The 16,649-nt window shown below is 41.2% G+C and overlaps 1 protein-coding gene across 4 annotated transcripts in view; it reads left to right on the top strand.

Annotated features, from left to right (window-relative positions):
* The window catches only part of SLC38A1 (solute carrier family 38 member 1), a 70,527-nt gene that overhangs the window by 38,593 nt on the left and 15,285 nt on the right, over positions 1–16,649 (top strand). For all 4 annotated transcript variants that reach the window (XM_041736251.1, XM_041736248.1, XM_041736249.1 and 1 more), the window contains exons 6-9: positions 13,262–13,335; positions 14,763–14,855; positions 15,167–15,248; positions 16,209–16,291. In XM_041736251.1, coding sequence (XP_041592185.1) covers positions 13,262–13,335; positions 14,763–14,855; positions 15,167–15,248; positions 16,209–16,291 — 332 coding nt within the window. The remainder of the gene's footprint in view (positions 1–13,261; positions 13,336–14,762; positions 14,856–15,166; positions 15,249–16,208; positions 16,292–16,649) is intronic.

Here is a 16,649-nt window from a genome sequence, read left to right as displayed (position 1 = left end):
TGTAGCTCAGGGGTAACCAAGTTTCTGGTCACAGCCAATGAAATATATGCCTAAAATATGTCATAAAATTAATAAACATTCTGAACTTCTTTGTACGTGTCATATCTACACCTGACTTGGCCTTGTGTGCTCTTAAGACTCCTTACTCTGTCTTACCCTTGGATTTAATTCCTTCCAAAGATTTAACTAAATTATTGTTATTAAGAATTAAAAACCAAGTACTAGCAAAGTCAGATAATACCAAGTCCATTATGAGAGAATTGGTTAAATAATCATAGTAGTTCCATAAAGTAGAATATTACATGACCATTTAGAAGAGCAAGCTGGGGGGTACCTGGGTGGCTTGATTGGTTAAACATCTGCCTTCAGCTCAGGTCATGATCTCAGGGTCCTGGGATCGAGTCCCACATCAGGGACCAGATGCAATACCGAATTGCATCCGGTGCTGTCCCTGCTCAGCGGGGAGTCTGCTTCTCCCTTTGCCCCTCACCCCACTCATGTTCTTATTCTCTCTCAAATAAATAAAAATCTTTAAAAATAAAAAAGCAAACTGGATTTCTATGTACTGGTATGGAAAAACTTCCCAGGAATAATATTATGTGGAAAAACCTGAATGTTAAGTGGAAATGAGCAAGGAGGGAGGTTGTGTGTAAATGCATATACCCTACACAAGTAAGCTGTTGACAGTGGTTACTTTTGGAGAGTGACACAGGGGCTGGGGTGCAAAGTTTACACTCTCTGTATTATCTTTGCTACCATGTGTTTTTAGGGGAGGAAACTAATTTAAAAAAAAAAAACTTCTTTTTTAGGGAATTTAAAACCTATGCAGTAAGACTTTCCCCCTCTTACAGAAAACTTGAGGAAGAACAGATTTTCAGTATTGATATTTAAGACCATAAGAGTGAAAATAAGCAGTTGGTGCTGTGCCACCTGTTCCAAACTATATTTTCAACCCCATCTCCCTTCTGATAGCCTCTGCTTGAGCCAGGCAACCTCTTTCTCTTTTGTAAAGGCCTCCTGCCCCGTCCTTGTCACCCTGGCCTTTCCCCCTCCTTATTCCCACAGGCCTCTGGGCTTCTGAATCGGATGCCATCTCCAGAAATGTTTCCCCATCCTCCCAGGTACAAGAGAGGCTCTCTCTCTCTCTCCTTTCTCCTTTCTTAACCTTTCCAATAGCAAGTATTATGTCCATTAATTATGCATTAATTTTGCCTTCCCTATTGAACTCTGAGCCCTACGAGGAGCAAGATTAATGTCTAATTCTTACTTTTTCGAGTCATCCCCCCTGCCCCAATAAGATCTAGAACGGTTGCTTGCATCTAGGCGATTCTCAATAAAGTTTCATTGAAATGAGTGAATGAATATGCATTGAAATGAGTGAATTAATTAGATTTAGCAAACACCAAAACAGGGCATAAGGGCAAAGCGATGGCTTTCATAATGTTGTAACCTTCTCATAGGGCAAATACCAATAGAAAGGTTTGGCTCACTCTCAAAGTTTAAGTGGGCTATGGGAGCTGTAATGATAATAACCAGGTTAGTAGAGGACTCACTACCAAGTGGTTACTTGGTTACTTCCCTGGGAATGCCTCCTTCATTTGAAAAGTCTAAATAGTTCAGAGCCTATTAAATCCTGTAAGAGGTTAGTATTACATTGCTAAATGGGCATTTGTTGTTAAATTGCTACTTGCAAAAAGGACAGTAATTGTCATTTTCAGTTTAGAGCAATTACTTTCACTTTGTGGTGAATTGTTTGCTTCAATTGTAGGTGAATTCTGTCTCCCTTTTTCTTAATATTTATCTCAGTGGACCATTTATCATTATCCTACCACCAAAAAGATGCAACACTGTATTACCTATAATGACACTGTTTACAAACAAACCAGTAAATAGCCATGTCAGTGAGGGTCAACCTAGAATATAAAGATCTCTGTAAAGCAAGACAAGACTAGCAGGGGCCTTCTCTCTTTAAATTCAGTGTTTTACAGTTGAGCCTACAAAAGGGGAAGATAGAAATGGAATTAGGACCACAGGTCCATCAACACATTGCCCTAAGTTCTGTTTGTATCTTGTAGGTATTTGATCATTATTATCCTGTCCCCCAAAATGGGCTTCTTATGATATCAAGAGGTTTGTATTCTTAAATAATCGCCTCAGTATAGCTCTAAAGTCTAACATTTTTTCAACAAATTCTACTAGATTGGAGTGAGATTGCAGTGTACCTTCGCCAGTATGTACTCTGCATGTTCTTGAACTCTCCTTGCTTCATTACTTCATATATATTCTGAAAAGTTTGAATCACGCCCACCAAGATGATAATTTTGCTCTTAGCAGTAACAAAGATGGTCTGTGTGATATTTATCAAGTTATTCCTCATAAATGTTAAGTTGTCTTTCTCTGTGAGCTCCTAAGCAGGCAGTTCTTTGCTTCCTGAGGAAAGACCAAACTGGATCTTGTGATCTAAAAAACCATGCTATTAAAGAGGAAGTCAGTAGGGAAACCCGACGCTTCCGGTGATCCTAGGAGGTCCAGGAGTATAGACACATTCATCTTCTCTTTCTTGTCAATCAGTTAGTTGTTTTTAAAATTCTTTGAGTCATCATCACTGTTCCTTAGAAATGATCTGAAGAGAAAATTGTTGTCCTTTAGCTGGCAGCAAAAATCATTGGCATCAGAGTCTCTTGTTTGGGAATAATAATAATACTGGAAGGGGAGAAATGGCACATTCAGGCTTGCCAACATTTGAGATACATGTAAAAAGGACAGTGGCAGTGCCATTGAACTCTATTGAAATTCACTGGATTAAGAAGCTTTTCAGAAATAGGGAAATAGGAAAATGGTTCGTGTTGTGCTAAAAATGAGTGCCTATTTTGTAAACGAAGAGGGTTGGCAAGCGTAGGAGATGAGTCCCACCCATTGTTTTTAAAAGTTGAGCAGTTATGCTTAGTTGGGTGAGTCATCTAAGATGTGTCTGATAAGGGGTTCCAAGAAGGCAGTTCTCGTGGCCCCAGAAAGGCGGGCGAGTGTGTGCACCGAGTGCATGCACAAGAGCATGTGCAGGGAGTATATGCTCAGTCCTTTCTATACCGAATTGCATCCGGTGCCGTCGTGCTACCCAAGGACAACAGCATGGCCTCCGTTTTGGAGCATTGTGTCTTTCTTAGCCAGCAAGAACCAACTTAACTATACTGTCTAAGGTTTTGCCATCATTCAGCCTCCATGATGATGCATGGAGGCCTCCTTTTCGTCCACTCTACTGGGTTGCAGTAGGCCAGGTGCATATCAGCACAGTAGGTCAGTATAGTCCAGAAATTTGGATTTTCAGGGTTGACTTGAATTTTTATTGCTCACAGAGTGGTAGTTGGTTTAGTAGAGTGGGAAACTGCCCTCGTGTGGGCCAGTTAGTTGTGCCTTGTTCTATAGCCACAGGCTTCATTTCACTTTGGGTACATGGTATCAGTGATCTACATCTATATCAGGGGTTCGCAAACTACAGCGTACCGACCGAAACCACCTGTAACCTCTTTTGGTATGGTTTGTTAGCTGGGAAAAGCTTTTATTTTTTTAAAGAGTTAGAAAAAAAGATCTTATAAAGTGTACATGTTTCATGGGATCTTTATAACAACCCTATGTAACATCCCTAACTTATAGGTAAGGAAACTAAGATTCACAGGGGCTAAGGGACTTGCGAGGACGACACTGTGATTGGTGGTGGGGTGAGGGAAGGGAGGGCAACAAGCCCATGGTGTAGTCCTCCTAAACTCTTCCATCTCTTTTTAAATGTGCGTTGTTACCATGGAAACAGAGCAGGAAAATATGAATGAAGCCCCAGCTCCATCATTCCTGCTGGAGTGAAAGTCCGAAATACCCACCAAGAACAGCATACTCCCTTATTTAATGGTTACATGGAATTTTTCTGTCACTCGGGAGTTAACATCTTAAGAGCGTGATAAAGGGGGGCATCATTTTCAAAGGTAAGGATCTAGGTTTGAGGGGAAAGGAAGCCAGTTACTCTTGTGGAGTAGAAGAAGAGGAAGGAGGACATGTCAAGAGTTATAAATGGAATGCCCGCAAAACCCACAGCCCTCTGCCAACGACTATAGGCAAAAACAGGAAGTGGTGGTGTGGCACATGGCTTTCTTTCTTACCAGTACAACTTCCTCATTTATAGTCAAGTCCCCTCCTAACCTCACAAAGTATCAACTAAATTGATAAATTCTAGTTCTGTCTGCATACCTCTTGTAAGTACTTCTTTCTTTTTAAGATTATACCAGATATTATTTGGCTTGGTCATCAGTGAGGCATATTTCTTTCATTAGACAAATTGAAATACGTAACCAGCAGTGAGGGCGGTTTAAGAGCAGCTTCATACTAGAAAACTTAGATTGACCTACAAGGAAAGAAATGGAAGGAATTGTACAAATAGTTGATCCCTGCCTCTTCCCAGCTCAGCATTTTAAAACCATCCCTTTCACTCTCTAGTTTAATGTGTAAATATTACAAATAACTGCATGCTACTAGGTCCTGGTGTGCTGGTCTTCTGACCCCCAGAATGTTGAAATCTAATCATGATCTAGTGACTAGGAAGTGTACTTTGGAACTGAATAATTATATGTTTCTGCTCCTTTCTTTAAGTATTTGGTGAGATCCTTCAAGGAAATAGGGACTACATTAATGATTTTGAGGTTTAAACAGATGCAACTCTTAACTGCTCCCCCCCCTTCCCCGTGAAAGGAAGATTTGAAACAATACTACCATCATTTGAAAGGTTCTTTTCATTTTCATTTTAATAATATTATTGTAAAAGTAAGATAATCATTAAAGACCATTTTGAAAATGCAAAAAATAAATGAAGTATAAGTAAATCACCCAAAAGCTCACTGTTACAACAGGCTCTGTTAACATTATGATGTATTTCATTCTAAGTTGTTTGTCTTCTGCAAGGTTTTCCTTTTTACACTGTCATTCCTCTGTGGACATTTGACTTTGGCAGACAATAGAGCATGGGTGGGTAAGGTCTTTGGAGTCAGACTATGAGGGTTTGAGGGCTCTTTCTTTTTTTTTAAGATTTATTTATTCAGGGCAGCCCAAGTGGCTCAGTGGTTTAGCGCCGCCTTCAGCCCAGGGCATGATCCTGGAGACCCAGGATTGAGTCCCATGTCGGGCTCCCTGCATGGAGCCTGCTTCTCCCTCTGCCTGTGTCTCTGCCTCTCCCCCCTCTCTCTCTCTCTGTGTGTCTCATGAATAAATAAATAAAATCTTTAAAAAAAAAGATTTATTTATTCATGAGAGATATACAGAGAGGCAGAGACATAGGCAGAGGGAGAAGTAGGTCTCCTCCGAGTCCAATGTGGGACTGGATCCCAGGACCCCGGGATCACGTCCTGAGCTGAAGATAGACACTCAGCCACTGAGCTGCCCAGGCATCCCGGGTTTGAGGGTTCTCATGCTAACTGTGTGACCTTAGACAAAGTACTTAATCTCTCTGAACTTCAAATTTCCTTATCTGTAAAATAGTAATAGTACTACTTATAAGTGAAATATTTTAAAAAGTGCTTAGTGTGGGCCTGATATAGTGAAAATGCCCTAAATTTATTAGTAGTAATGATCAACTTGTGTTTTGTTAATTATATTGAGTTCTCATTAAAGTCAATTAAAGTTCTAGGAAATGGATTTGTTTTTTTTTTTAATATTTAATTTATTTATTCATAGAGATGCAGAGAGAGAGAGAGAGAGAGGCAGAGGGAGAAGCAGGCTCCACGCAGAGAGCCTGACGTGGGACTCGATCCCGGGGCTTCAGGATCACGCCCTGGGCTGCAGGCGGCGCTAAACCGCTGCTGCGCCACCGGGGCTGCCCCTAGGAAATGGATTTGTATGTAAAAGAGAATTTTACATTTTCCAAAATATTTAAAATTTTCGTATGGGTTGGGGATTCAGAACACCTGGTCCCTCTCTCCTCACTTTCAGGCACATCTTCCATTTGAGCTCTCATTAAATAGATGATTCTTTCTCTGGTTGCCATTCTTCTCCCCTTAAGCCTCCTAGTGGTATGGCTCCCCTGGGCCAGGAACCATGCTGCACCATCCTGCCTCTGCAGTTACCCTCCAGATATCCTACTTCTGACCACAATGCCCTCCACTCCCAGGCTCCTTCCTCAGGTACTCCCACTGGGTCTCTCCTCCAATGTCATGGAGAACCATTGTCTCTGAGAACCTCACAGAGAAGCACACTTCCTTCCCTGTCCAGCTTAGATGTCACTACCCTTCACTTGAAAACCCCCTCTCTTTCCCACACCCTAAAATTCCCTTCTCCACTGGTTCTCTGTCACACTGGCTGGAAACCACCCCCGAATCTGAGCTCTTTAACCCACACAATGGGTAACTCTTTCAAAGTCCTCCACCCTGCCCAGCCCTCCCTTCATCCCCAGCTAGCGCTCTGCTCTCTGCAGCAGTGTTTTTAAATCTTTACTCACTTCACATAGATATTTCCCTTTGGAGGAGTTGGTGGGGAGGGGACGGAAAAGCGGAGAGAGTTAGTGTAAAAAAGTGGAGGGGGAAAGACAGGAAGGTGGACACAGCTTGGAAAGGTAGGAAAAAGGGAAGAGGTAGAGGAGAGTAAGATAGAGGCCAGTAACAGAGAAGGATTGGAGGAAGATGGTTGGCCAGAAAACAATATGTTCCTTACAGTTTGTCCAATTCCCTTGTCCTGGAGTTTTTAGATTTCTTATACATATTTTGCCTTGACCAGCTTGTATGTGTCTGAGTTGTGGAGGGAGGGGCTGTAGATTGGTGGGAGATGATGGTAGATAAAAGCAAGACTAGTAATAAAGATTACTTTTCCTCTAGTGCAGGGAGTTTTTCTATGGACTATTCTAATCATGAGGGTGTTAAAAGTTTTATACTTTTAACTGCATTTAAAAGAAGAAGAAGTATATAGTGTGGTGAGCCTCAGATCCCTTTTGGAAGGAAAGAGACATGGCTGGGATGGGGGAGGGATGTAGCATTGGAAATAATTTTATTTATTTGGGAGAGAGGGAGAGAGAGCACACACATAAGCCAGGGTGTGGGAATCAGAGGACCTCAGGACCATGACCTGAGCTGAAGGCAGATGCTTCACCAACTGAGCCCCCCCAACCAAGGCGCCCCTAATTTTAGAATATATATGTTGGTGAGGTATATAATGCCCTAATACCCTGAGGAAGTTGACCAAAGGAAGTTGACTGGACCTCTCATTCACGCTGAGAGCCGGTCAGCATCCCACAGGAGTGATAATGCTCCAGCTGTAAATGCTTCCCTTCACTGCAGTCCCACCTGGACAGCGTGGGGTGCATGTCATAGGTAGTCACACTGTGACGTTGGCATGGCACCCTACCAACAGTGTGGCAGGCGATGTGGCACAGCAGTCGTGAGAAACAGAAACACCGAGACGTATGTGTCGCAGTGCCCATGCTTGCGGCTTTAAGTCCTCGCTGCTCCAGGTGTGGCCCGTGGAGCAACAGCATCCACGATACCTGGGGGCTTGTGAGAAATGCGGCGTCTTGGGTCCCACCCCAGATCTACTGAATTAGAATCTCCAATTTAACAAGATCCTAAGGAGATTCGGATATATCATTAAACTTTGAGGACAGCTGCTTTAAACTTTGGCAAGGGAGAGCACAGGGAGAGTCATGCAGGGAAGGTTGGGAAGGGTTCTCTTATTTTTTTTTTTAAGAGGAATGGGTCCAGGAGGAGTTGAAAGCACTCACCTGCATGGCAGCCCCAAACACCCCCATCCGAACACCCCCATGGGATCTATTTCTGGATCCACAGCGGTGACTGCTGCTTCATCTCCACCTCTTTCAAGGGCTCCGATGGATGCTGGGTGGGGAGTATGTCATAGGATTTCTTGTTATTTAGCGAGACTTAAAAGATAGTCTCATCATCCTTGAAGCAATGTGGAGTTGTTTTTTTTTTCTTTGAGGCATAATTTATATACAATAAAATTCTCCAGTTTAAAGGATAGGATTTGATAAGTTTGCCCAGATACAGTTGTGAAATCACCATCACAATCATGGCATAGAACATTTCAATTACTGGGGTGCTGGGTGACTCACTCAGTCCATTAAGTATCTGACTCTTGATCTCAGGGTCGTGAGTTTAAGCCCCTATAGCCCAGTGTGGAGCCTACTTTAAAAACAAAATAAAACATTTCAATTGTCTTAAATGTTTGGTTCCATTTATTGTCACAGTTTTCCATTTGATTAGCATATAGTACTTTAAGAAATGAAATTTATTATAATGTTCTCCATGTAATCTTTGGGTAAGTTATGGGAGAACAAAGAATTACAGTCTTACCGATGTGATTCAAAATAATAGCAAATAAATGTTTTTAAAACAGATGTTTACATGTTATTGCTTTAAGGTAGGAACCAAAATTTTCTTGCACCAAATACACTAAATATATCTGGGACCACGGTCAGAAATATTTAAGAAATCATGAAGAGCAGGAGTATCACCAGCGGACTAGAAATGGGCAGATTTCATCCCAGCTTTCATAAGTGGTAAAACATAGATCCCAAGCAATATTCAAGGGCAAATTCTTAAATAGCTTATTTATATGCAAATACTGTAGAAAATATTGCTTCATAGTGGTCAGTAGGGTTTTCCTAAATGGTTTTGCTAAACTAACTTCATTTTTTGAGATAATAGTGAACTAGTAGGTCACAGAACTGTCTTAGGCAGAATGTATTTTGATTTTAGCAAGACATTTGGCATAATCTTATATGATTTACAAATGAGATGCTAATATTCTGTAAATTCACTTATTTTTAGCCAAGAGTCTGCTATGTGCTTTGCTTGGTATTGTATGTAAATAGGCAAATAAGATGGGCCGTGACTCTGAATTAAACTGTCATGGCCTGTCCTACAGTCTAGTAATGGAGGAACATAATAGAGCAATGAAATAAAAAGATTCCTTTGGCTGTCAAGTGGAGGAAGGACTGGGCGGGGGGGGGGGTGTGGGGGGCAGGAAACAAGAAATAGATAGTGATTACTACAGTTGCCCAGAAATTAGAAGTGATGGATTAGAGTAGTGGCGGTGGAGATAGAAAAAAAATGCATATGGATTTAGGATCTATTTTGGAGGGAGAAGTAATAGGACACTTGTCAGCGATTAGATATGAGGGATGAGAGAGTGGATAAAAGATCAAGGGTGACTTCCAGGGTCTGGCTGGAGCAGTTGACTGGACTGGGGGCTGTTTTTTAGATGAGGGTCTTGTTGTATTCAAAGTTTGTACCAGTGACTTGGATGAAGGCGAGTTCAAGATACAAAGCTTGATGAGACAGTTGATACATAAGTAAAAAGATCAACAATTTTAAAAGATATCATGAGACTGGAAAGATAAGATGTAATGGAAAAGTGCAGAATCTTTTCAAAAAAAGTACATGAGACAGAGCCAGGAAGAGTAGCCTAATAGCCGTTTCCAACAGAAGCTCAGTAAGAATCAGGTGTGGCTTGGCTGCTGTAAAAATGAACGACAGGTTCAGGTTGCCTTCAAGGAAGCATGATGTCCAGCTCAAGTTAATAATCTTAACACGCTTTGCACTATTTGGACCAAAACCAATGTGATGGCATTTGCATTTGGGGGCACACAGCTATGAAGAAGGATGGTTGAGGAACTGGACCATGACTCAGATGTAAAGAGCCTGAAACCTCCATCACAGGATGATAGCTGGGAGATTTGGAGAGATTTAGGTCAAAGGGCACAATGTTAAAATGAGCACCATCAGATGGACTATTTGGTGGAAGACGGTTTCCATTTCAAGTAGATTCGAGTAGGTCAAAAGGGTGAAATGAGGACCCCGAGGATAGAAGAGCAGCACTAGTTTCAGCTCAGTCTCTGTTCCCTATGTGTGACTCTTTCCAGAAACAGGATGGGGTGAGTGCCACAATGTGTCCCCTGTGACACACTTCACAGACCTGGATGGATGCCTGTGTGTTGGATGGAGGAGCATGGAGCATTCCTGTGCTGGGTGGAAAGCTGGGCAGGGCAATGTTTAAAGGCCCCTCTCTGATCCTAGAGTCTAGAATTGAGGACTCTTTCTCCTCAGGGGACACAAGCTCTCCACGGATTGTCCCCGGACCACCTCTTTCAAGATGTTGCTGACATGCGAGGGTTCTCAGAAGTTCCTGACCACGTTCTTCACTAGAAAACTCTCCTGCTGCTGCTTCCCCAGTGCCCGTGTCCAGATACATGTTCTGGATCCCATCTCTTCCAGGGGAAAAACCTAAGTCTGAAATAGCAACACTTTGAGAGCTCAGATTCTATTGCAGAGGTTCAGTTGCCACCACAACACCTTTTTCAGCAGGCAGCTTTTGCTCTAACCACGTTAGAACTTGTAGTCAGTGATTAGAGGTGTGCAAGCAACCATGATGTCTGGATGAGATGAAAACCTGAATCACTCATCTTCCTCTTAGCACAGGAATACCTGCGTATATTTCTCTTCCAGCAAACCACAATAATATGTACAAATATCTAACTGGACAAAGAGGTACAATCATGCTCAAGACTGGAGAAATGTTCAAATAAGTCATCACATTCTGGCAAATCATCCCTCCTGCTCCTTCTCTTTGATGTTATGCTTTATGTCTTTGACATCCCTGGATCCCCTTAAACTACTCTAGGGTCATTGTAGCCAGTTAGACAACTTAGCGCTTCGTTCTAAGAATCTAAACAAGGAGATGTACTTCCCTAAATTTTAATTCCATTGATATTACTAGGTCTTTTTCATAGCCTAAAGCCATCTTAAAATTTTATATCCGGATTTTATCTCTTATGACCTGCTAGAAAGAGGGTTTGCTGCATATGAGTTTTCAGTTTGTGGAGGGAAGCTCTATATTTTGGGAGGGATGGAAAGACCATCTTCAGCGATGGGATGATTAAAGACAGAGGCTGTCAGACTTCTTGCTACAGGTCTTTACATCTAGGGTACAATGTTTATGTCCTTAAACAGGGGAGCACAAGGGTCATTTTCATGACTGTGGGAGAATCTCACTGTGCTGTTAAGTGTGGGGGAGAAGATAGGTGAAACTCCCTGCTAATGTCCTCCCTGACCAACACTTTTCTCCCAGAAAGAGAAAAAGACGTTTTAGGAGTGAAGAAATCTTTCATTTCTTGTCAACGGCCACAGGCCAGCTGAGCATCAACCCAGTAGAATGTGTTAAGAGGCAACCATGTGCAAGAACCATGTGATCCCAGGGGCTACTAGCTGAGTGAACAGATGTTTCCTTATGTTTCTTTTGCTAATAAAGACCCAGTTCTCCTCAGCTTAGGGCCTTTGGTTAATCATTATGTAGACGTTAGTAATTATCCCTCCCGCTAGGCACACAGCTCCTCCAAGGTCATACTCTTTACTCATTAGCCTGGGGCCCAGTGGCAAGATCCCCTCTCCCCACTAGGTCAGTCCCGGGAGAATAGACTCAACAGGGCATGTGATCACTCTAGAACAGCCCATGGCTAATCCGAAAATTCCATCTATCCTATCCCAAGCTTGAAGCCCATGCTGGTCAGAGAAGTCCTCTATGGCTTGTCACATGTAGGAGTTGCCAGCTAGTGTTCAGTGTCCCTAAAAAACATGAGTGAACTTCAAAATAAATATGGCTTCTCTCTTATGAGATGAAAGAAAAATCATACCACAGTTTTGTCCTGTATCTTCCTCTCTGGCAGAGCATATCCAGTTGTGGTCCATTACGTATCTCAACACTACTGGGATGGTTCATAAATGCCTGCTCTCAGTTTCTCCTTTCCCTAAGCCAGAATAGATAATAAGGGACTTACCCCTTATTCACCCTCCTACTCAAGGACCTTAGATAAGTCCATATATGTCTGAGTGCTCTTCCTTACAATCATACCTTAACCCAAATTCCCCTTCTTATTAGCTGGTCAGTTTGGTCTTCACCCAGAGTGTTAGGTTTTCTGTTCTTTCCCCCAGCGTTTGTTTTTACCTCTGCTGAGCTCTGTCCCCCTTTTACGTTTTGTGACCAATCTATGGCATTCCATCTTCTCTGCAGTTGACCATTCTGTAGTCCCTCCCTTATCTCCTTGTGGCTGCACTGCACACAGGAGCAGCAAAACGCCATAAGACATGAGAGAGCCTGAGAGAGCCGTGGAGCTGTCTTTCTGCCTGGGGCAAGGGAAGGCACCTAAGAAGGTGACATCTGAGCTGGGCCCGAGGACAGTGGTTCAGCAGGTGTGCGGGGTGGGGGAAGGGGTTAGGAAGAGAGAGCTCACCCAGAGAGAATTGCGTGATGTGCCAAGTGCCTCCCAACTGCACTTGCTAGAAAAATCATTGCCTTAATTACTCAAATGTGGAATCAACTGCCATAATATATTGTTCTAGGACTATATTTCCCTACATCAGGGAGTAAGTGGTTTCATTTGGGGGACTGGTATTTTTTTTCTTTTTAGTAAATAGGCTTTATTTTCAATTACTAAGTGTGTCTTAACCAAATGATTCAGAAATAATCTATGCAATCTCCCACACCATTTTAGCTGTGTTTTTTCTCGAGGAGGGTTTGATAATGAGCCATATGTACTAAAACAAAAACATGAGTTTGTCAAAAAAGTCTTTTCAGTTTGCTTGTCAAGATTTTCCCATCCGTTAAAAGAAGTGCTTAGTCTTTAAGAGGAACCAGGTGCAAAAAAAAAAAAGAATTATCTCAGTGGTCCAGTGTATCGATTCAAAAATAACCACCGAGTAATTAGATGAAAAGAACCTCAGACATCATTTAGCTTGCGTCTGTGCTATAGGTGAGGCCTCTAAGGGATGAGAGGACTGAGCAGGTTGCCTAAAGGCACGTGGTCATTGACCTAAGAGTCACTGCAAGCTTTTCCCTCTACCCCCGCCACCACCCCCAGTCCCCACACCCTTTTCACACTTTCTCACTCAGATGTAACAGAAAGTGCATCATAGACAATAAAAGCTTTCTTTCATAATACTGTCTGAAAGTCATCTCAACTGAAATGACCTCAGAGAGCTATTTAGGCTCTGAATTATGTAGAGGATTTGCACTGTTAGGGTTACTCAGATTCTAATGAACAGTTCTTTATTTGGCTGAGCATTTTTATGGAGGATTTTAAAGAGGGTGTGACTAATAGTTTCCAAAATTTGGATGTTCCCAACATATAGGGTTAACCATATAAATAAGCCTTTGCCCTTCGAAAATGTAAGGTCTGAGTTATGTTCTTTCATTGTTATTACAAGACTTCTTTTCTTTGCTTTAGGATACTTCTGACTTCTGTGACACTGCTATCTATATATTCAATAAACCTTCTTTTGATCTGTTCCAAGGAAACAGGTAAGCTGATAATAAATGTCTAGTTTTGTTAAAGCCAGGGTGACTGATTTGCATGGTGATACTGTAAACAAGTGATACCCTCCCGATTCAGCAACTGATTATTGAAGAGTACTTTGACCTACAGTCCCTCAAAAACCTACAGTGGTATTGACCCAGAGAAATAGACACAGCACCATGGACATTGCATTGTCTTGGACATTGAGAGGATAACGTTGTCATGTAAAGCAAACCCCCAATTATACCTGTTTTTCGAGTTTGAGATGCCTCTGTTTGAAAGGCTTCAGTTTTTCCTTAGGTCTTAATAAATTCAGAACAAGGATTCCATGTTTTGATATTATAGCCTTCAAGATTTTAAAAGTAAACAGAGCTCTCATTCTTTTTTGTGTATATTCCGAGGAGAAAATGTTACGCCTGAGGCAACGTGGGAGTGAGGGTGCTGTGGAAAGGCTCCAGGTTCTGGGCAGTGTAATACCTGAAGTGTTTATTTTCTATTCCTGGGACAAATGGATTCTGTTTGTAATACTTTGACTTTGACTTTAGCTAAAACCACATTGGCCAACTATTACTGTACATAGATGACTCCATTTAGCTGGGACATTTTGTAATAAATTGAGGATCTACCATTGTCTTGTGTAAACACCAGTCTTAGGAGAGATTAAACAAAGCTTTAATTATAGTCTGACCTATATTGCTTTCTGTGAACGTTTTAAAAATGTGAGCCAAACTGTCATAAAGAAATATAAACACTTTTTTTTTAAATGAATGGCTTAGCAGCTTAGTATTTATTGAGATGAGACCATTGAACATGTTAGGATTTTGCTGTAGCCAAATTATTCTTTTGACAGATTTACCTATTGGTCTCTTTTCTGAGTTGCGTATCTTTGAACTAAATTTTACAAATGATCAAAGTTCTGGTGTTCACTCTTACATGTTTGTTCCTGTGTTTAAGACACATGAGGCATTCGTGGAATGTGATTAAGATAATTCCTTGTTAGCCTCATCGGTTCACATAATTAATTCAGAAGGGAACTTTCATCCCAGCCATAGGATTTGTATTTTTAAATCAAATCTTTATTTTAATGATATCATCAGACCTGAGAGGGAGATCAGAATAGGAATTTCCCCCCAGTAAAGTAAGAAGACAAAGACTTTTCGAGATAGTTTAAAATAAGCCTTATGACCTATTAATTTAATTGTAATGCTTTTGTAGCCAACCTGAAAAAGGAGAAATGGTGGTCATGTCTGACATTTTAAAATGTCACGAGGTTGCAACGCCTTACCCCTTGCAAAGCCCCAAAGGCTATTTGTGTGATTTTGAGAAAGACAGAATAACTTGGGGAATAGTCCATGGAATGAGGAAATCTTGGCTTTCTTTAACTTTTAGAACCCTGTCATTTCTTGTGTTCTCAACTATGGTTTTTAAATAGGCTGCATGGTTTATGAAAAGCTGGGAGAACAGGTCTTTGGCACCACAGGGAAGCTCGTAATCTTTGGAGCCACCTCTCTACAGAACACTGGAGGTAAAAAGAACACGCTTTTCTATACATAACTTTAAAAGTATGTGAATATTATTATCTTTTCTAATTCTGGTGGTTGGGTGGCCGGATGAATTTTAACAAAATGGAAGCAGGATCGTTCTCATTGCTAAAATGGCACATGGAAAGCAAAGCGGAGAGAGCAGTCACTTATTTAAAACCAAGTATACGGAGTAGCTAAAACTGTCTTTGTGTCTTACTGAAGGTCAGTCTAAGAACAGGCTGCTAGCCTTTTATATAGCTTGCAACGTGAGCCTTAGTATCTTCTTTCTAAAAATGTTCTCATTTTCCTCTAGCAATGCTGAGCTACCTCTTCATAGTAAAAAATGAACTACCCTCTGCCATAAAGTTTCTCATGGGAAAGGAAGAGGCATTTTCGTAAGTTATAGACCATGTTTTTTGTGAAATAACTAAAATGTGTTTAATTTAAGTGTGGGCTAACCGAAGTTTTTGAGTTTTCGCTAGGTTTTTTTTTTTTTTTTTTCCTTCTTTGTTGCTCCAACAAATTTCTCTAGGGCTATATAAATGAAAGGCATTTGAATATGAGCATTTAAAAGGTAGATTTATCTGTCAGGCTGCAAACAGTAGATGCTGCACCTCCCAGAGAGCCTGAGATCTATATCTAGTTTCTACAAAATAGAACAGATACGGAGTACTTTTAACACAGACGTATATTTAACACAGAAGTGGAACACGCATTAAGACCGTTGTCTCTTTCTTAAAGAAGGGAGCAAAATTTACATGAGCCAACTTTATTGAAGATACAGCTAAGCTTGGAAAATGTTGGAGGTACACCTGGCACATCGGTTGTTTTGACTCCCTCTTGTTTAACAGTTCTTGTCAGTCTAGTTTTTCTGTTTTCTTTCAAGGGAGAATCATAGAAGCCAGAGTTCCTTGTGTTCTATCATCAGGACTCAAGGTCAAATATAAGAGGTTAGGGAGAAAGCAATGCCTACCTGTGCTGACTTGTTTGTCAATGGTATTAGCCAAGCAAAACAAAAAGGAACTTATCTTTAAATAATTGATAAGACATGTTGTAATCCAACAGAATGCAGTGTGTGCATTCAGCTTTGAAACCATGTAAATAATTCAAAGGAACGCCACATTTAGCTGATGGGGGAGGGGAAAAATCCCTTCTACCACTTGGGAGCTAGACGATAGTAAATGAGGAGTGGCTGGGTTCAAGGGTTTGGATAAACCTGAATAATGATAGAAATTAATGGTAAAAATTAATAATAGTAAAAATTCATTAAAATACATTGTGAAATTTTACATTTGAGGAAAAAAAATACAACTTTCTGCAAAAATGTGACCCAACCATTTAAATGCCTCTTTCAGAGCCTGGTATGTGGATGGCCGCGTTCTGGTGGTGGTGGTTACCTTTGGCATAATCCTTCCTCTGTGTCTCTTGAAGAACTTAGGTAAGGAAAGAGCTTGCTTTGATCATAGTCTCTACAGTGCCCAGATGAATCAGAAACCGGATAAAAATGAACAACTTTGCCAACTCTACTTTCACTCGTGGGGTAAAGATTTAAGTGAATGATAAATCTACAAGTATTAATCAGGCTTAACTTTAATATGGGATGAAGACACTGGTCAGTATGTGACCCTCCTAAGCAATCCTTCTACTGAGATATGGAGCGGAGAAGTGAAGTTCTGGGGCCAGCGGCAGACACGGTGATATATCCAATAGCACAACTTACAGTCTCCTCTGAGAAAAGTACAGAAAATGGAATTCTCTTTATACAGCATCTTAAATATCTGGATTATTTAGATAAG

This window comes from Vulpes lagopus, chromosome 21, assembly GCF_018345385.1.
Source record: "Vulpes lagopus strain Blue_001 chromosome 21, ASM1834538v1, whole genome shotgun sequence".
NCBI lineage: Eukaryota > Metazoa > Chordata > Mammalia > Carnivora > Canidae > Vulpes > Vulpes lagopus.
The sequence above is the reverse complement of the archived record's forward strand: the minus strand, read 5'-3'. Positions and strand labels throughout refer to the sequence as shown.